Source organism: Oreochromis aureus, linkage group 8 (genome assembly GCF_013358895.1).
Source record: "Oreochromis aureus strain Israel breed Guangdong linkage group 8, ZZ_aureus, whole genome shotgun sequence".
Classification (NCBI taxonomy): Eukaryota; Metazoa; Chordata; class Actinopteri; order Cichliformes; family Cichlidae; genus Oreochromis; species Oreochromis aureus.
The window spans coordinates 26,840,295-26,861,174 of NC_052949.1; the positions used below are offsets into that span (position 1 = coordinate 26,840,295).

Below are 20,880 nucleotides of genomic sequence, written 5' to 3' on the forward strand. Positions count from 1 at the left end.
AGAGATCTCCAATGTTGTTCCCGGGATCTGCTGGAGCCACTCGCCTAGCTTGGGAGTCACCGCACCTAGTGCTCCGATTACCACGGGACCACCGTTACCTTCACCCTCCACATCCTCTCGAGCTCTATATATATATATATATATATATATATATATATATATATATATATATATATATATATATATATATATATATATATATATATATATATATATATATATATATATATATATATATATATATATATATATATATATATATATATATATATATATATATATATATATATATATATATATATATATAAACTTCACCTCATACACTCAACTTGTGTTCTTTTTATAATGTTTGGGTGTCTGTTTCATCTACATATGAAAAAAAGGACAAAGAGGGAACAAAAATGGAGAACAGCCCATGCAGACACTTCTGGAAAAAGATGTTTGAAAAGAAATGAATCACAGCAGCTGCTCTCAGATTATTCACATTTATTAAAATCCAATGTGTTTGTGTGATTAAACCAACACGTTTTAAAGTGAACTAAACTGAAGTGACAGGTACATTTTGAAAGAAACATTATACACTCATATTCACATGAAACTCCCCAGTGCTACATGTACAACTCATATTGTAATTCAGTTCAGTTCAGTTTTATTTCTGTAGTGCCAAGTCAGAACAATAGTTGCCAAAAGGCACTTTATATTGGAAGGTAAAGATCCTGCAGTAATACAGAGAAAACAGAGAAACCCCCAACAATCAGCTAACCTATGAGAAAGCACTTTGGCGAGTGTGGGAAGCAAAAACTCCCTTTGAACAGGAAGAACCAGTCTCAGGGAGCGATGGCCAAGAGGCGTTATTATTCAAGACTTTGTATTTGATAAGAAGGATTATAAATTTTATTCTGTATTACACAACGAAGAGAAGAGAGCATGAGAGAAATATTCTCTCTCTTACAGAGGTTTTATTCTTTATATTTTAACAATATTTTCATTACTTTGTCAACCTAACATCTAAAAGGTTTAAATCAGGAACTTTCTACCTCCTAAGCAACAGTGATGACAACTCCATCACTGTGCTTTCAGATGTTTGCAACAAGATCAGGATTCCTGTTGGCATAAAGAAGAAATGTTGCTTAGTGTTCTGCTTCTGTGTTGCTGCTAACTGATAGCAGCAATCTCCACAAGCAGACTATTACTACTCAGCAGAAAACAAAAAGCAGGCAGTGTTATCAATTAGCTGTTGAACTTGTTGAAGTATTAAGCAAAAATAGTTCATGAGGTAACCAAAGCTCAAATGACATTACCAATGAGACAGGACAAAAACTTCTTGGAATTCATCAAATGCTGGAAAACCAATAAAAAATGTAACCAAATGAATGGAAAGTGTCTTATTCTGACTCTGTTCAGTCTTTCTGATATATAACATGTTGATGTCAGACTTTGGCTTTCAGTCTGTCCCCCAGACAAATTCAATTCCTGTAATGATGAGGACTTTAAGGCAGTGAAAATGAATAAAAACACGATCCATGTGTTGTGGAGAGTTGAGTGGCACACCCTAATTGATAGTCCATCTTGAAGTAATCCTTTAGAGCCTTCCAAGGATTAAGTAGATGTAGATGAGTGACAGTGAAGATTAAACATTTTAACACAGAATGTAAATGTCACCAGGCCTTGCCCTAATCTCTGCAAATAGTTGCTCTAATTAGATGCTAACTGCCCACATACATAGGAGTTTATATATAAACCTCTCACTCCTTCTGTGAAACTGATTATCTGTTAGAGTGCTGTCGCTAGCTGGCTAATTAGCACCACAAAAAGAAGTTACTAGTTCATGAACACATCAAGGAAAAGTTTCCACTTATTTCTGGTAATATTAAGATATAATATGAAATATTAAGATTGTGATTGTTGCGTGGGTTGGTGGAACATTGCACTTGATTGTGATGGCTGATATTGAACGCAGAGAAAAACAAACAAACAACAGTTATGCTTTAAATCACTTTATTCTGCTACAGTTTCACAGCAAAACAACAAACGTTTCTTCATTTCCATTTATGCTAATATGTTCTGCCATCGCTGGAAGTTTTACTCGGATTCTGCAGCCTGAGACAAGAAGAAAAGGAAAATAAAATAAAATATATATATATATATATATATATATATATATATATATATATATATATATATATATATATATATATATATATATATATATATATATATATATATATATATATATATATATATATAAATCTAAAATAATCCACTCTTATTATTCTTTTTATTTTCCTGCTGCAGTCTCTCTGTAGCCACTGATGCCCATTCCCACCGTTTCCATCCATGTTAGGCCATACATAGGCAACAAGTATGCTTTTGGACTCTGTGCAAAACCAGTGGTTAAACACAGCTTGATAATGTAAATGTGAATGACTGCAGGAGAAAACAAAATATTCAGGTTTCTAACGTTACCTTTCCAAACTCTCTGCTCTTAGCTCTCATCTTGTTAACCTGGGATTCAGCGATGTCTGCACGCTCCTGCGCCTCCTCCAGCTCATGTTGCACCTTCCTCAGCTTAGCAAGATGAACGTTGGCTTGTTCCTCCTGTAGGAAAAGTCTGACATTTAGCTACCGAATAATAATGATGAGAATATCAAATTTTTCACTTCACGAGAAGATCTTACCGCTTCTTCATTTTGTCGTTTGTAAGCCTTGACTTTGAGCTGCAGCTTGTCTACGAGGTCCTGTAGTCTCAAAACAGTCTTCTTGTCCTCCTCAGTCTGGTAAGTGAGCTCCTTGATTCTCCTCTCGTATTTCCGGACTCCTTTTATGGCATCAGCAGCTCTTTTCTGTTCAAGTTCCACTTCCCCCTCCAGCTCACGCACCTAAAGTCAGCACTCAACAAATTTAGCATCAACTGTGGTCGTCGTTCTAAGTGATGCTTCTCAGGTACTGTTTATGAAAGGCTATCATACCCGTGCTTCCAGTTTCTGAAGCTGCTTCTTGCCCCCCTTCAGAGCCAGGTTCTCTGCTTCGTCCAGGCGGTGCTGCAGATCCTTCACAGACGCCTCCAGGTTCTTCTTCATCCTCTCCAGGTGACTGCTTGTATCCTGTTCTTTCTTCAGTTCCTCCGCCATCATTGCTGCCTACATTTGCACAGGAGGTTAGGTTGATGTTCAAAGTCTACTTTGTCATTGAAAAATGGAAAATGAAAGATTGCTGAATAAAATCAAGGATAACGGCATTTACATCAGTGATGGCCTTTTTGGCTTTTTCCTCTGCATTACGAGCCTCTTGGATGGCATCCTCCACCTCCCCCTGCAGCTGGCTGACATCTGCATCCAGCTTTCTCTTAGAGTTGAGCAGACTGGTGTTCTGCAGCCAAATGACAACAAACCAGCCGTCAATAAAAGCAAACTTGTGCTAACAATTCATGCGTGAACTCTCACAAGTCCAACAACATATTTAATATTATATCAGCAGCCCCATTACCCACCTGCAGATATTTCACTATATTTCAAGAGTTTTTGTATTTTGGTATTATTGTGTCTGGGTCTCTGAGTCTGTGTCCGTGCGTATGTTTCATATTTCCTGTTTTACTTTGATAGTCGTGCGTGCTTTGCTAGCGTTTCTAGCTTTGCCTCCCTTGTGTCGTCCTGCTTGATTTGTCCCAGCTGTGTTTCCCTCCTGTCTCCTGTTCCCTGATTACCCCGCTGTGTATTTTAGTCCTTTGTCATTCACTCCTTGCTGTCGCGTCGTTAACGTACATACCCTCACCGTGCTGTGTGTTTCCTCCGTGCTTCTGGTTTAAATGTAACTTGTTAGTCTCATAGTCTCTAGCCTCTTAGTTCTCTGTTTCCAGTTATTATGTTTGGTTCTCTGTACTTTGGCATCTGAGTTTCCCAGGAATAAAGGCTGCGCTTTGAGTTTAACCATCTGTTTCTGAGTCCTGCGACTGGGTCCTCACTCCTGCCTGCCACACAGCACACACCTTGACACTACTGGATTTAAAGCTAAATCCATAGCATACATACTGGATTTAAAGCTAAAAAAGAAAAGAGCTTTTTTCACTCTTACGAGTTACCTGAGAGTGTAACAGCCCGACTCGCTCACAGGCATCAGCTACTTCCCCTTCAGCTAATTTCCGGCTTCTTTCTGACTGTTCCAGAGCAGCCCGCAGCTCCTCCACTTCTGCCTGTAGCAGGCTGCTCTTGCGCTCCACCATGGCCACCTGCTCTTTCAGGTCCTCCTGGTTCCGCAGAGCCTCATCCAGGTGAATGGTTTGTTCCTACAGAGAGAAAGACGATGTCTAATTTACCCACGATTAGAGATTCATAACTGATGAATCTTGTACTTAAAGTGGCGTTTCATATTCTACTTTGAGGTGGCTTTGTATGTTCCTCAGCTGCTTCTGGGCTTCAGCAGCCTGTCGATTGGCATGGCTAAGCTGTATCTCCATCTCGTTGAGGTCAGTCTCCATCTTTTTCCTAATTCGAACGGTATCATTCTTGCTGCGCATCTCAGCATCCAGAGCTGACTGCATTGTCTCCAAAACACGCTGGTGGTTGCGTTTCATCTGCTCAATCTCCTCATCCTTCTCTGCCACCCGGCGATCGATGTCCCCTTTGACCTGAGTGAGCTCCAACTGAATACGCAAAATTTTGGATTCCTCATGCTCCAGAGAAGCCTAGAGTAAAAAGACTGAACAGTTACACAGAAGGGAAAAAAAAGAATAATAAGGTTTGCGTGAATCATGTCTAAAAAAAATCAGATTAGGTCACCTCAGCTTCCTCCAAAGCAGTCTGAATCTCTGTCTTCTCAGTTTCATTTTGCCTCTTAGTCTTCTCCAGCTCATGAATGGCTTTGCCGTTCTCTCCGAGCTGTTCAGTCAGATCAGAAATTTCTTCTATATATGTAAAACAACATGTAACGCTCAGTTACTGATCATATGAAAAATAATCAGTTATTTTCTAAAAAGGGAGCTATTATTGTAAATCTGAGCTCAGTAATTTTATTCCTGCACTACTAGAGTAGATTTGCATGATTCAGTTCAAAATAATCTTTATTTATTTACACTTTACCGCTTAGTTCATCAACATTTTAATACCTCTATTTTAAGGATATTCTCTCTTCAAGCCAACCATCTTCTGATTGGCTGCCTCTTGCAAACATGATGTTTAAACAGCAGGCGATCACAGCTGCTGTGAGCAGTCGATGGATGATTGAATGGACAGATACATAGATGAATGCATGGATGATTGCATGGGTAAATGAATGTGATGAACCATCTTTAAGAAATCATCTACATACGTTGCAGGTTTTTGTTCTCTCGTTTGAGGACTTCGAGCTGGTCCAATGCTTCCTCATAAGAATTCTTTGTTTTGAAGAGTTCAGTACTAAGGGAGCGAGACTCTTTCTGTACACCATCCAGTTCAGCCTGAGTTTCCTCGTATTTCTGCTTCCGCTCGGAAAGAATCTATAGAAAACAGAAAAAGTAGTTTGTCTAAGGCAGAATCTGGGCCTTTATGAAATGCTTTGACTGTTAGTAGCAGTGGGTTACAAGATGCTTCAGTGACCTTATCAAAGCTCCTCTGCTTTTTATCCAGACCAGCTGCTTGAGCATTTGCTCTTTCCACGTCAGCCATGAGGTCCTCCACTTCTCCCTGCAGCCTTTGCTTTGTCTTCTCCAAAGACGAACACTTGGCATTCACAGCCTCAATTGCCTCCTCAGCCTCCTGCAAACGCTGTGCAAGCTTTTTCCTGAGAAAGTTGGGAATCCACAATAATGGCAATTTTCTTATTCTATAATTTAAAAAAAAAAAATCTACATATCTATGTGTTTGAGAAAAAGTCTCACTTTGCTTCTTCCAATTCATCGTTGCGCTGGATGGCATCAGTCTCATACTTGGTTCTCCACTGAGCCACCTCACTGTTGGCCTTGGACATTCCTCTCTGGAGCTCAGCCTTGGCCTCTTGTTCCTCCTCATACTGCTCCCTTAGCAAATCACAGTCATGGCGGGCAGATTGAAGAGCATGGGACAGGGCATTCTTTGCCTGACACGGAGGCAGATTTGGATTTTTATTTACAAAACTACACATAAAGGGTCAAATAATACTGTCACTGTATACATTGGCAAGTTTGGTGTTTTTTTAAATATGAGTATAAGTACATTTATTAGAGTGTTAGATAGAAATATTTGTACAACAAAGCTAAAGCTGTTAAAGTTAGTTTTAATAATAGGAAGACTAGAAGCCGAAAGATGAAAACATCTGTACCTCTTTGAATAGTATTGCTCCTTGTCCTATATTTAGCTTTAGCCTAGGCTAGTTACATTTTGCTTTTTAACTTTGGACACAGACAGACTGGTCTTATGCTAATTATCCACTAGTAAACAAACCTATTCTGCAAAACTTCTGACTTTTCCTTTAAAACCAGTGTAGGAGACCAGTTCTCCACAACAGTTAAAAAAACTCTAACTGAGCCAACTTAGGGGACCAAGATAATGAATGCATTTCTTTCCTTCTGAATTAAGTTAAGTTAATCTAATCTAAGCTATGCTAAGATATAGCATACCTTAGCACTAACTTAACAGGTACCGATAGGCACCGTGGAAACAAACCTTTATTTCTTCCTCAACCTGTCTCTTCAATTCCTCGACTTGCTGGGTAAAGGCAAGCTTGGACCTCAACATCTGAGACAGTATTGCTTCTTTCTCCTCAAGCAGACGAGAGAGCTCACCTGTTTGAGAGGGTTTAGAAAATGAGGCATAAAAAACAAGAGCACTTTCACTCCATAAACCTTTTAATCAGCTGCTTACCATTTTCATTCTGAAGTCTTGCCTTTTGAGCATTTACTTCAGTGATCAGATGTGTGTTCTCATCATGTTTCGTTTTGTATTCACTCAGGTGGTCTTCCAGAGAGTGGCACAGCTTTTCATAATTAATCTGATAATATGGATAACAGTTTTATTTGTATTTCTAACATACTGATTATATGCAAGATCAACTAATTGCTGATGACATTATTCTGAATGCACTATTCCCACTTTACTTTCAGAGGCCAAACTTCTTACCAAAATTGGTATCTTTATATATAATGATACGGCAAAACATGATATCAATTTGGGAACTTTAAACAGTGAGGGAACAGTTGATTAGGAGTCAAGATGTGGGCAAAAATGGGCAGAGGTAAAGAGCAATGACTGTTACGTCCAGATGATCAAGCCACATTGTCTCTGTAGTGTAAGTGTAGAAGTTTGTGGGATCCTTCCAGTTTGAATGCACACAACTCTGCCCTCTGAGGTCTAAGTTATAGACTAATTAGATGATAACCCTAACTGAGTTAAGGTTATGACCACTTAGATCTCAGAAGGTTAAATGATCTGCTGAGATTAGCTGCAGAAAACACATGGAACCTGCATCATGTAGGCAATGGTGATGTTATATTATTATATGTATTCATGAGTATGAATGTCTTAACTTAGCTTACCTTTGCTTTGACCATGATCTCCATGTTGCTAGACAGGTCATCATTCTCCAACTTGTACTCACTTTTCTCCTTTTCTAGCTTCTGCTTGACTCTCTGCAGACTGTCAATCTGCTCTCCCAGCTCAGCCACACTGTCAGCGTGCTTCTTTCTTAAAGCTGCAGCGATGGCCTCGTGGTGTAGGGTCGATTCTTCGAGGTCTCGTCTTAATTTTTGAAACTCAGCCTCTCGCTTCTTGTTCAGCTCTACTTGAGCAGTCGTGGCTCCTCCAGCCTCCTCCAGCCTCTCACTGATCTCCTCTAGCTCTCTGGAAAGATCACACCTTTGCTTTTCCACCTTGGCCCTAGCAACACGCTCGACTTCAAGCTCTTCCACCAGCTCTTCATTGCATGCCTTGTTAAAGCAACAAAAAAACCCCAATAACATTCATTGACTTTAAGATTTCAAGATATTTGAAAAAAAGAATTCACCAGATTTCTGCTGTAGGTACCTGAAGCTCCTTGATCCTCTTCTGACATTGTACAGCTGCACTTTGCTCATCCTCAATTTTTGACACAAGTTGGCTTAATTCAAAGTCTTTCCTGTTGCGCAAAATCGTATCTATTTATATAAGCAAGCATTAGGAGCTTAGAATTATACCTAAACAACGATGTGCCCATACATACTTTTTGAGGTGCTCCTTCAGCTGTTGATTGCCATTTTCCAAATCCATTATGGATTCCTGAGCCAGTTTCAGATCTCCTTCAAGCTTTCTTTTAGCCCTCTCGACATCCATTCGAACTTTCTTTTCTTGTTCTAGAGAGCCCTCAAGCTAATCCATGGGGATATACACATTATACATGATGAGTGGTTTGATTTAAAAACCACCAACTACTGGCTATATAGACTTACATCATCAACTTGTTGCTCCAGCTTGAGCTTAGCTTTGGTTAGAGAGTTGACTTTGTCTTCTTCTGCTTGCAGATCATCTAGTGTCTGCTGGTGGACCTCTTGGAGGGCCAGCTTCTCCTTGGATAACTTAGCAATAGTGTCATCAAGACACGACATTTCTTCTGTCAGATTCTTCACCTGAATGTGTAAAAACACGTATCTTAACCTTCTGAGGTCGAAGTTGTCATCTGTGATGACCCTAACCGTAACTGCAACTCTAATCAATCAGATTGCGTAATATATATATATTTTTTATTGTTCTTCTAATTGACAAACAAACAAAGGAAACTGACAAACACATGATAAACTATTTATGTTTTTTCAAAATGAGTCAATTTTGCACTCAAAAAAATGAAATTGGGTGGTTGTTACATGCACAAGATCCAAACTTGTAATATGAACTAAATAATTCCATGTTTCTATGGTGAATGTAATTGAATCATGTAGCATCTACATGAAATTCAGCAACGTAATTTGTTCTTGTTGAGATGACATCATACAATCTAGTAAGAGTGGTTAGTTGCCTGGATCCAGCCACTCTTACTAGATTGTATGATGTCATCTCAACAAGAACAAATTGTTGCTGAATTTCATGCAGATGCTACATGATTTAATTACGTTCACCATAGAAACATGGAATTATTTAGTTCAAATTACAAGTTTGGATCTTGTGCATGTAACAACCACCCAATTTCACTTTTTTGAGTCAGCTCACGAAATCCACAAGATCACATTAGATGTCAAACCACAGGAAAATCAGTGGGGTTACAAGAGGCAGACAACCACACCACGTGTATGCTGTTACTATTTCGTATGGTTTAACTTGTCAAGGACAACAACATAAAGCATCATCAAGCATAGCTTTCCTACTTTTGTTAAGTCTGTATCGACAGATTAATGCCATGGTGGTTCGTGCTGTTGCCTCAGAGCAAGAATATCCTGGGTTCAATTCCACAATGAGGCGAAGTTTGCAGTGGGTTCTCTCTGCGTACTCTGGTTTCCTCCACAGTTAAAAGTCATGCAGTTGTAAGGGTAGCTGGTTATTCTAAATTACCCCAAGGGGGTTGAAGTGCAAATGGTTGTTTGTCTCTGTATGATAGCGACCTGTCCAGTCTGTACCCTGCCCCTGTTACCCTATCACTTCTGCAGCCCAGATAAAGATAAGAAGATGGGTGGATTGGAAGCTGCTGTAAATCCGTTGAATCTTATTTTTGTTGAACATTATGTAATATGAATACAACATGTACTACAGACATAAGTTACATTTCATTCATTCAACAAGATTATCATTGGTGTAACAAACAAATATTTTACTAGTTCATGTAACAAGACTGACTTTTGATGTGCCAAAGTGTTTAAACAATATAAGATGAATTTAAATAAATCTAATTAGACTAACGTGGTACAAACATGTTGGTTGAACAAAAGTCAAATTAATTGAATGTTACTGTTAATATTATGTTAAACCTACACACATATATCGTGTTGACACAACACAACCAAGATGGATTAATATAACATGATTTGTTTAGATGGAATATAAGTGGCAAGATAAAGTTACGTTCATCCAATGACTTATTTTTTTGAGTGTGCCTTCTTTTAAAGTACACAGGGTTAGGTGACCACCAAAAACACACCTTGTTTTCAGTGGCATGCTTTTCTTTCTCCACTTTAGCCAAGGTGAGCTCCAAATCATCAATGTCCTTCTTCAGCTCAGAGCATTCATCTTCTAGCTTCCTCTTCTTGGCAGTCAGTTCAGCGTTCAGCTCCTCCTCATCCTCCAGTCTCTCGCTTAGTTCTTTGGCTTTAGCCTCCAGTAAGATCTTGTTCTTTATCAGTCCCTCGCATCGCTCCTCTGCATCTGCCAAACTCTCACTTTCCTGTTTAACAAAAATCACATTTAGCATTTATGCAGACTGCACTCGACTCATATATTACAAAATTCATAGTTTTTCTCCTCACAGCTTGAATCTGTAGATACAAGTCGTTCTTTTCTTGAAGTAGAGAAACCATTTTGGCTTCTAGCTCCTTCTTCTTAGCCTCAGCTTTGGCTAAATCCTCCTTACACTTGGCAAATTCAACTTTCATCATGGCCATCTCCTTCTCAGTCTCAGCACTCCTCAAGAGTGGCTTGATCTTAAAGTAAAGCTTCATCCATGGCCAGTGTTTCACATTCATGAAAGAGCGAATATTGTACTGAATGATATAAATAGACTCTCTGGAAAGAGGTGGAACAAAAAGTTCTACTGTATTTAGTGTGCTGACCAATGACCTTGAGTTTACTCTGGCCTAATTTTGATTACCTTCTCGCCATCATTTTCTGAAACTCCTTCCTTCTGAGAAAGCCACGGCACAAAGCCTGAGTAATTGTGATGAGAGAGGCAAGTTTTTCATCCCTCATCTCTTCCAGCAGACCCAAAAGTCCTGCTTTGAAGAACACCTACGAAAGAAAAGAAACATCGGCATGTCTCTTAAAAACTACAACACTATGTTCAGACCCTCTGTTCTCAATAATACTAAAACTTCTTGGTTACAAAAAACAACAGAACAATAATCATTTGCCTCTTCAGGGCGGTCCTCACCCAGTGGAGCTACTTTGTATCCAATATCTTGAAGTGCAGTAGTAATTTGTAGTTCTTGTTCTGCAACCTCAGTAAACTAGCCACCTGAAACAGTTCTTCACTAGTACTTGGATTACTGTTACTGACTATAGTTGAACAAGATGATGTTGGAGTCTGTTTGACTGTGGGGCAAAGGTTTGGTGCTACCAAAAATCTGCTTAGTGGTATACGAACATGAGATGGGAGTAGCTGGGCTAGCCAGGTAGCAACAATTGAACTGTGAACTTTGAACGTAAGAGTAGGGGGACTGTTCACTTGTAGGAAAATGCAATGTGTGATAAATACTGTCTCCATTCCTACAGTAAATTTCAGTTTCACCATATATCATTTCACATATGGCGAAGCCTTCACTTACACTCAAAGTGAATTACCTTGGTATGTCCGAACTTATACTGTGTGTGATCTACATCGATAGATCCCAAGAGCTTCTCGGAAGCTTTCTTGTTGTCAATGAATTGTCCTTCAGGAATCACACTGGCATTCAGTACTTTGTACCTAAACAAAGAAATCTCTTGTTACACAAAATTTTTAAAATATTATCAGAAAAACAAACTTTTGTTTATTACCTTTGCTTGAAATCCCCATACAGGATCCGACTGGGAAAGCCCTTCCTGCAGATCCTGATTCCTTCTAACACACCATTACATCTCAGCTGATGGATGACCAGATGGTGCTCCATAATCCCTACAAGTCAGGTAGAGCCACACACTCCTTAGGCTGTATTCAGGCTGCCATACATACAGTACAAGTGAAATAGTCTGAAATGTCATGAGGAATACCTGGAGTTTTAGTTTCATTTGGGATCAGGCACCTAACAAAGTGAGGGTGGGTGCTCCTCAGGTTTGTCATTAGCTTTCCCAGATTCTCCTGTTAGAGATGATCAGTGATGATTTATTTTTTCAATCAGAATATTTTTTCTGAATTTTGTTGATCAGATTTTCAGCACAAAGTTACCCTAAAGAGGGCTGACACAGTCTGGAACGATGCGCCCTTCTTCTTTGCTGCTTTCTTAACAGCACCACTTCCACCTGTGTTTTCTTTAAAATAATCATTGTTTTCATGTATTTAGAATATTAAAAACTGGCAATTTTAATAGAGAATAAAATATTAGGTATTCATACTCCTACCCTCAGAAGAAGCATAGTTAGAATAGAGGAAAGCCAGTAGTTTCAGGCTGGCTTTCTGGTAGAGTTGGACGACAGTTTCATTCAGCGGGTCCTTGTTTTTGTCTAACCAGCCTGTGATGCTGTAATCCACAGTCCCAGCATAGTGCACCAAAGAGAAATGAGCTTCAGCCTTGCCTTTGACAGACTTGGGCTTCTGAAAGTTGCTGGATTTTCCAAGATGTTGGTCATACAACTTGTTTTTAAAGGTCGTGTCTGAAGCCTTAGGGAACATACACTCCTCTTCAAGGATAGAAAAGATGCCCATTGGCTGTTGAAGATAGTGAGTCAGAAAATCCTGTTGGGATCACAGGGATTTCTTTCTGGATCTTTGCCCAGGGTCATATTGCATCTGAATAAACAAACCTTCTCAATGAGCTCGATACAGGCAGCCAGGTCCATCCCAAAGTCAATGAACTCCCACTCGATGCCTTCCTTCTTATACTCCTCTTGCTCCAGCACAAACATGTGATGGTTGAAAAACTGTTGCAGTTTCTCGTTGGTGAAATTGATACACAACTGTTCCAGACTGTTATACTGCAAAACATGGAATTTATTATAGAGCTTATTTTTTTCTACAAATAATCATAGATGGACCATAGAAAGAAAAACTTACATCAAAGATTTCAAATCCAGCAATGTCCAGGACGCCAATAAAGAACTGCCGAGGTTGCTTAGTGTCAAGCATCTGATTAATGCGGAGGACCATCCAGAGAAACATCTTCTCATAGACTGATTTGGCCAAAGCGCCAATAGAATTGTAGACCTGTACATAATGACATTTTGTAGATTTCAACAGCAACTTTTATATCATCATGTTGTAAGGTTGTTGTGCGCAACACACTTCAAGACAATATCTATAAACAGAGCAAGATTACTGTTAATTTGATAAAACCATAGGACTCTATATTTGCTAGATGTTTAACTTATTTCACATGCCATGTTTAGTCCAGAAGACATGTGCCTGCCGTCCTCTTTGATGAACACAAACTTCAACCCTGAGCTCTCAAAATACATACAATTGTCATTTCAGAATGTTCTACAAGGTCTTAACAATCAGGGAACATGAAAAAAGTAATTCTAGCACATATCAGAAACAATTAACCCACATTTTTCCAAGATGTTATTTTTTCCCCAAAGTACAGGATTAAATATCAGAGTTCTCAGGACTGTAAGGTTAGGGTTTCTTGCTATATTCTATTTTTTAGCTTCATTTGATAGACACAGTGAAGAAACGACAGGAAAGCGGGGGCAGAGAGAGTGGGAAAGACATGCGGCTAAGGGCCACGGGGTGGACTCGAACCCGGGTCACTCTCAGTCATATAGCATGTGGTTGCCCACTCAATGCACTGAGCTAAGCCGGCTATATTCTAGCATCAACACAACTGATGGATTCAAAGACATTGGGCCTTTGACAAGCCTCTGCTGTCATCTAATAATACAAATGATCAATACACAATATGAACTTCACAAACCTGATTAAGTTAGTGCCAATAGTTTTGCAAAAACCTGTACCAAGGCAAACACTGAAAATAAAGTAGATAAGAGGATGAGACTGAACATATAACACCTGTTCTTAAACAGCTCCATTAGCTTCAAGTTCACCTCCGTGTGGATGCACTTCCACCAGATCTCCAGACTACAAACTCTCTCTCCACTTTTAAATTGCACCTTAAAACCCATCTATTCACTATTGCATACCCTTCATCATGATTCCGTGTTAGTCTATTTTTACCTTGTTGAGATTTTATGTTTTCATACTTGTTTTTTATTTTTCATTTACCTTATGTTTTAATTTTTAATTTTTTTGTACTAATGTAAGGTGACCTTGAAGGTCTTTAAAGGTGCCTATAAATAAAATGTATTATTATTATTATTATTATTATTATTATTATCATTATTATTATTATTATTATTATTATTATTATTATATTATTGTTATCATTATAAGAGGATGAATTTCCACCTGTGCACCTGATATGAACCTTTCTATGTGTCCATTAACACTTGTGAGGAATAACATTGTCAGGGTCCTGGGTCTCCTGACCCAGCGTGTTTAGTTCTTTGTGATTTTTGTATTATTGTACTTGTGTGAGTTATTCTATGGTTTCTAGTTTTGATCCCTTGCCCTTCATGTTTCTCTGTGTCCCCTCTGTTCTGTGTAAGTCTGTGTCTGCATGTTTGAGTTTCCCTCTGTGGCTTTCAGTTCTTAGAGCCCTCTGCCTTATGGTTTACGTCTCTGTGTTTCTTAGTTGCTGTCTCCACCGTGTCTAGTTCGCGTCTCTGTGTCATACTTCCTGCTTTACTTTGAAGGTCCGTGTCTTATGTGAATGTGTTCAGTTTACGCTTCCTTGTCTAGTCAGTCCTGATTTCCCCCAGCTGTGCTCTCCTTCTGTGTCTCATTCCCCTCGTTACTTCCCAGTGTATTTAAACCCTGTGTTTCTCTGAGTCAGTGTCACGTCGTCCCTCAAGCTGTGTGTTTCCTCGTGTGCCTCGCTACAAAGTGTAAGTTTATATTCTCCCAGTATAGTTTAGTTTTGTATGCTTTTCCCCTGTCAGCAAATAAAGCTGAGTTTTTTGAGTTCATCCCTCGAGTCTGAGTGCCTGCATCTTGGGTCCAACTCCTGCCTGCCACACAGCTCTTCATGACAAACATAACATTTGCAAGTTACCTGCTGAACAGTCTGCCCTTTGGTCACATACTCATTGCCAACCTTTACTCTTGGATAACACAAAGCTTTCAGCAGGTCTGCAGAGTTCAGACCCATCAGGTAAGCTGCTTTGTCAGCCACTTGTCAAAGAAAAAGAGAAGAGAAGAAAAAATAAAGGCAGAGTGTGATAAAAGAGGAGGAGATTCTAAGGTTTGAAAAGATTAAAATCTATATTTGCATATACTAAAAACAAATGATAATGAGCACAAAAGATATATATTTATAAAGATAAGTAAAAACATTAAGGTGGAACATTATGAATAACAATTACCCTCTGTGCCGTCTGGCTCTGCCTGCTCCTCTCTCTGCTTCTGCTTGAACTTCATATTCCCATAATGCATCACAGCACCTGTCAGCTTATAGATGCCAATCTTCTCCTCTCCAGTGAAGCCCAGGATGTCAATAGCACTCTGAATGCACATGAAAGTCGAGCTGATCTAAGAGCAAAGTTAGCAGTGACGGAAAAGCAGGAAACGTTAATCTGACTTACATCAGTGGCCATCAATTCTTCACTGTCATCAATACTCGCCACGCTGATCTCCCCCTGGCTGACAAATGGGTAGTCGTAGGGGTTAGTGGTAATGAGGAGAGTTTCTGGAAAGAAAATAACAAGCCCTCAATTTAGTGCCTTGCACCATACGCACATTGTGTATATGTAATATTGTGTAATATTTGTATAATATATATATGTGTAATATTTGTTGCAATGGTGTCATTTCTTGTGTCACCTATGAGCTCAGGCCTCTTGTTGGACATTATCTGGTAGAAAATATGGTAACTCCTCTCTGCGGCCAGTTGAAATGTTACTCTGGATTTTTCCAGTAAATCTACCAAAAACACACAAAATTAGCTTAATAAAGCATAGAACAAATCCTGACAAGATTTTATTACTTATTAATACCCACAAGTCTCAATATCAGCAGAAGCCAGCTTTCCTGTGGTTCCAAAGTGGATCCTGATGAATTTGCCCTGAAAAGGTAAATCACATTATCTATGGAGCGCAAAAGAACACTAAGAATGAAAATAAATAAAAAAGTCTTTACTTACAAAGCGTGAAGAGTTATCATTTCTGACAGTCTTGGCATTTCCAAAGGCTTCTAGCAAAGGGTTAGCAGAGATGATTTGATCCTCCAGATTCCCCTTAAGTAAGACAACAAACAATGTAAAATACTAAAAATATAGACAAGCTGATGAATAGTCCACATATATTTTAAAATTACCTGTAATTTTCCAGTGACAGCAGCATCTTTTTTCCTGTCCCCAGAGCCTGCGATTGTCGCAAAGTACTGGATGACGCGCTTGGTGTTGACAGTCTTTCCTGCACCGGATTCTCCACTACAGTACATAAAGTGCAATCAGAAATCTTTTATCAAGTAACAAAGACAGGCTGTTGTACCATCTTTTGAGTGCAGCTTACGTGATGAGGATGGACTGGTTTTCTCTATCTAAAAAAAAAAAAGCAAACAGTCATGTTAGAGAGGTGCACTGGATGACATGAAAATGGTAAATATAACTTTTAAGCTTACCAGTAAGCATTGACTGATATGCATTGTCGGAAATGGAGAAGATGTGTGGCGGAGCCTCCTGGCGCTTTTTACCCCTGTAGGCTACCACCACCTCCTGGTTGTACACTGGGAGCCACTTGTAAGGGTTCACAGTGACACAGAACAACCCAGAGTAGGTCTACAACCAAAAGCAACATTTGTAGTCAATGGGGCTTATTAGCTTTATCTGACATAATAATTATTGCTTTTTAATTAGTCTGCCTGGTGAAATTAGTCTCAAAGCAAACCATATATGTATGTTGTTGACCAGGCAGCTTAGGACACAGGTGACACTGATTCTCATGACAGAGGATGTGATGGATTATAAGGACAGGCGTGTAAGTGGTAACTATGAAGTCTTAATTCTAAAGTCAGAAGTATATACAACATTTAATTTAATTGGATTTTCTCTTTTTGTGTTGTTCTGTTTATGGTTCAAATGTATTGTTTTCTTTCTTCTGGTAAATAATACTGGATAGTTTTTAGGTTGGCCTTTTAGAATAAAAGATACTTTGATTCACACTGTCATCATTCATTAGATGACTTAAGTAATGTCATTTTTATATTTATACATACATTTTACCTGGATTTTGGACTGGCTGCCATTTTTTAAAATTCCATCACTTAAAACTATGAGTATTGGACAAAATTAGGCTAGGTGTTTGCTAGGTGTTTATAGTTTTGTTTATTGTTCTTTATTTATTCTTTATTTAGCTTTTTGGGAACTTGTAGTTCTTGTTGCATGTTGCTCTTAATTAGAGTTTAATTTGTTCCCTCATTGTTGACTATCTTATCCTCCTGTGCCAATTCAATTTTAAAGTTTATTTATATATTCCAAATTTATTTATAAATAAATTGTTTATATTTATGTTTCCATTTATTTATTTTTTAAATTTATGCTTAACATTTGGTTTTACTTCCCCTCGTGACACATTGTCTTTGATTATCTTCACTTGCTTCTTGTTACTTTGCTGTGTCCTATGTATAGATAAGGTTGTCCTTCCCTCATTCTTTGTCCAAGTTTCTGAAGCCTGTTGTCTGTTTCTGAAGTTTTGTGAATTTTGGTTTCCTCAACTTGTAATGGATGGTGCAATTCTGGACTCTGAGATCAGCCCGAATGAAGTTTGCTTTTTGCTTAAGTCTGTCTGCCAGTGAACTTGCATTTGGCCTGCAAATAATGAAAATTTATGTTTAGTTTCATTTATAACACTTCTTGAAAAATAGAATAGGCTCACTTGTCCAGGAAGATACTCAAGGATAGATCTAGGTATACACTTCCCTAGACTTTTTCTATAACCTCAAAGAGGAAAAAAAAGACAAAAAGAAAAGAAAAAGTAGCTACTGTCAGACCAAATAAACCCTCAGCTGACTGCACCTCTGCTGTTGGTCTGCATGCTTCAGTTGAGCAGCAGCTTGTCAGGCATTGTCTGGGAATGACCACAATATCTAAATAGTGCAGTACTCACATAGATCATCCAAGCTGCGTAACGCTCTTTGAGGTTATACAGCACAGCCGCCTCATTAAGGTGTGTCATCATGGCCATGTCCTCAATCTTATCAAACTTGGGTGGGTTCATAGGGAAGATTTCATCTTCCTTCACTGTTACAACCTGTGATGGTAAGAAAAGACACTGTCATTAAGAATATATGAAGTTAGTGCCTGCTCTCTATATTACTTCTGTAATGTAAAGTACATTAAAAAGCTCATCAGTGGACAAACTAAATAAAATGTGCCAACGTGGCCTATAAATCTCCAGTATAGAGATACATAGAGCAGATGTACCTGTCCTGACAGAGTTTTAACAGTCGCTTTGCCACCCTCTTTGCTTTGCAATGTGCCTTTAACAAAGAGCTCCTTTGGATCTGCCACAAACACTGCAGTTTTGGCATCAAAGGGCTTGTTCTGAGCTTCAATCCTCTCTCGTTCAGGTCTCCTCAGATATGGAGCGGCCTCCCCAAAAACAGCCATGTCAGCGTCTGAACTCATCTCTGCAGTGTACACCCCAGGGGACTAAAAGATCCAGGGTTAATGTTAGAATGATGATCTATTAATGAATTTGATCATCATCCTGATCAAATCTTACCCCAGAAAATCTGCGTATGGCTCCTCCTAGACACACCTGAATCAGAGCTCCTGCTGGTTAAGTCAGTAGCCGTCACAGCCAGAAGACAATGAAACAGAAAAACGTCCAAAGAGTTGGCAGTTACTGCTTTTATAACATGCATTAGCATAGACAGCAAACAACTATATTTAGGTCAAATCCCCCATTGAACATGGGTGGAGAAAAGTGATTAGCTTGGCATGTGATGTCATGCAGTTGGTGCTGAGCTTTTGTTATAAATCCACGCTGTGGAGCAACTGCAGCTCAAGAAAAGAATGAATGCCAAAGGAGGGTGACCTCTGCCAGAGATACAGCTCACACAGATGATAAACTTTCCAAGTGTTTGTTATCTTGGGCATTGATCTCCAAGATTATAACTGGATTTGACATTAAGGATGTGTCTAGACTTAAAAGCAGCTCTTGAACAATTTAAGCTCAAAGAATGCATTTGGAAGCCAGTAATAGTTGATGGTACACAAAGTTATTAAACGCAAAGCAGTCACTGCTCAAGTCAAATCTCATTACTGAAAATTATGAGAATTTTGATTTTATTTTACAACTGGAATGTGTGTGTGTGTGTGCAATACACTACAAAATACAGACTAAACCCCAACAATCAAATGAGCCCTTTTAAGCAAGCACTTGGTGACAGTAGGAACGAAAAACTCCCTTTTAACAGGAAGAAACCTCCAGCAGAACCAGGCTCAAGCAGCAATCTGCAAGTACAAGCATCACCTGATACTTACTACTACTCTTAATTCTTCCTAATTCATATGGAAGCAGTGAGGGTTACTTTTTTATTAAACAAATAATGATTGATGATGTATTTGTATAAGGATCTAATATTAAGACATGTTAAGAACCAAATGATTTTTATTATGTCCTTATGAGTAAAACTTTAGAAAAGAGGGTGTAGATTTTTGTTTAGTTTACTTTTTGTTTTTTTATCCAATTCAAGACATTAAGAGTAAAATATTGTAAGCTAACTTTTTACTTATGTGAAATTTAGAAATGGATTTGGCACTGCTCATTAGAACGCATAGCTGACTGAAAAATTTTCTACGGTTTCTATTGTGTGTGTGTTTGTGTGTGTATTAATTTTCCAGTTTCAGATGAACATGAGTGTGGTATCACAATTTTTTTCACAAATAAAGTCATGAAACAATAATATTAAAAAAAGTGTAAAACTGTGTTTTATTTTATGTCTTGATTTTGTTACATTTTTACATATTTCAAAAATTCATATGGTGAATACACTTTGTATGTCATGGCAAGGATTTCTGTCTTCAGAACAATGTAACAAAATGTATTTTTCACTACCCTGTCTCCAAAGCTTATTGTTTTGAAATGTACCATTAATGGTGCGCGGTGACACTTCTGATAGTCATGACAGGCTTATAAATAAAGTCATAGCTGATAAAGCCCTAAATAGAAATTCCTGCAGGATCCTTCTGGGATGGCTTTAGAGATTACAGTGGACTAACGGTCACATTAGAGATTCTGAGGCTTCTTTTTTTCCTGTCCCAAAGAATCATGTCTGAGAGACACTTGAAGACAGATGCAACAGAAACAAAAAAAACCCAATGTCACTTTAGTGCAGAAAGAGGTTGCCTTAGCTTTAAAAAATTTTTTTTTAACCTTGATAGTACATTAAAAAATGCAAAAAAGTTTTGAAAGACATTTTATTGACTATTAAGAAACCTCATGAAAAATATGTCCATTCTGGCTGAGATCAGAGGGTATACAGTGGAGGATTTAATTCTTCAATCTCGTGCTAAATTTGTGCTTTTGCTCACTTACAAAGAAATGAGTAGTCTCTCATTTTTATGGTAGTTTCATTTTAATGGAGAGAGACAGGATAGCAAGCACAACTGAGAAGAAACACATAGAAGAACTACAAGTTCTTTGGCATAAACTTGACCTGCTGTGTTTGGGGGAAGAGAAATGCTGAGTATGACCTAAAGAACACCATCCCCATGGTCAAGCATGGAGGTGGAAACTTCCTTTGAGTCTATTTTCTGATAAAGATACAGGATTAATATACAGGGACATTTACCACAAAAGTGGATGAGAACTGCCTTCCCTCAGCCAGAACACTGCAGAGGGGTCTTCCAGCATGATGATAACCCAAAACCTATGGTCAAGACTACTAAAAAGAAAAGGTCATGAGTGACCTTACCAGTCTCCAGGCCTCAATCTTATAGAGAATCTATGGAAGGAGCTCCCAAGCGCCAACCAGAAAAACTAAAAGATTAAGAGTTTCTGTAAAGAAAGTGTCCCAAAGCCCCTCCTGAGATGTGCACCAACCTAGTGACAAATTCCCGCTGTG

General features: G+C 38.6%; 1 protein-coding gene across 1 annotated transcript; it reads right to left on the minus strand.

Annotated features, from left to right (window-relative positions):
- Nucleotides 1-1,982: 1,982 nt before the first annotated feature.
- LOC116330890 (myosin heavy chain, fast skeletal muscle-like) lies at nt 1,983-18,436 on the minus strand. Its single transcript, XM_031753351.2, has 38 exons — nt 18,233-18,436; nt 17,916-18,059; nt 16,432-16,588; nt 16,323-16,350; nt 16,126-16,240; nt 15,953-16,045; nt 15,811-15,874; nt 15,634-15,732; nt 15,396-15,499; nt 15,177-15,315; nt 14,867-14,985; nt 12,811-12,960; nt 12,561-12,731; nt 12,159-12,465; nt 11,986-12,068; nt 11,811-11,898; nt 11,598-11,715; nt 11,403-11,526; nt 10,714-10,850; nt 10,373-10,628; nt 10,048-10,290; nt 8,372-8,548; nt 8,146-8,291; nt 7,971-8,061; nt 7,484-7,873; nt 6,813-6,939; nt 6,615-6,733; nt 5,852-6,048; nt 5,571-5,754; nt 5,305-5,470; nt 4,776-4,900; nt 4,373-4,681; nt 4,079-4,282; nt 3,244-3,369; nt 2,970-3,140; nt 2,679-2,879; nt 2,467-2,598; nt 1,983-2,100 (listed from the first exon to the last, which is right to left on the minus strand). Exons 1-38 carry the CDS (start codon nt 18,434-18,436, stop codon nt 2,083-2,085), a joined length of 5,826 nt encoding a protein of 1,941 aa, XP_031609211.2. The 3' UTR covers nt 1,983-2,082.
- Nucleotides 18,437-20,880: the final 2,444 nt, after the last annotated feature.

Bases quoted from the DNA above. Each gene is read 5' to 3' on its own strand.
- LOC116330890 (XM_031753351.2), bottom strand. From the start codon at position 18,436: ATGAGTTCAGACGCTGACATGGCTGTTTTTGGGGAGGCCGCTCCATAT. The intron at 11,716-11,810 runs GTATTCCTCATG...CCTGACTTGTAG, and splicing joins AAATGAAACTAAAACTCCAG to GGATTATGGAGCACCATCTG. The intron at 8,292-8,371 runs GTAAGTCTATAT...CCCATGGATTAG, and splicing joins TGGAGCAACAAGTTGATGAT to CTTGAGGGCTCTCTAGAACA.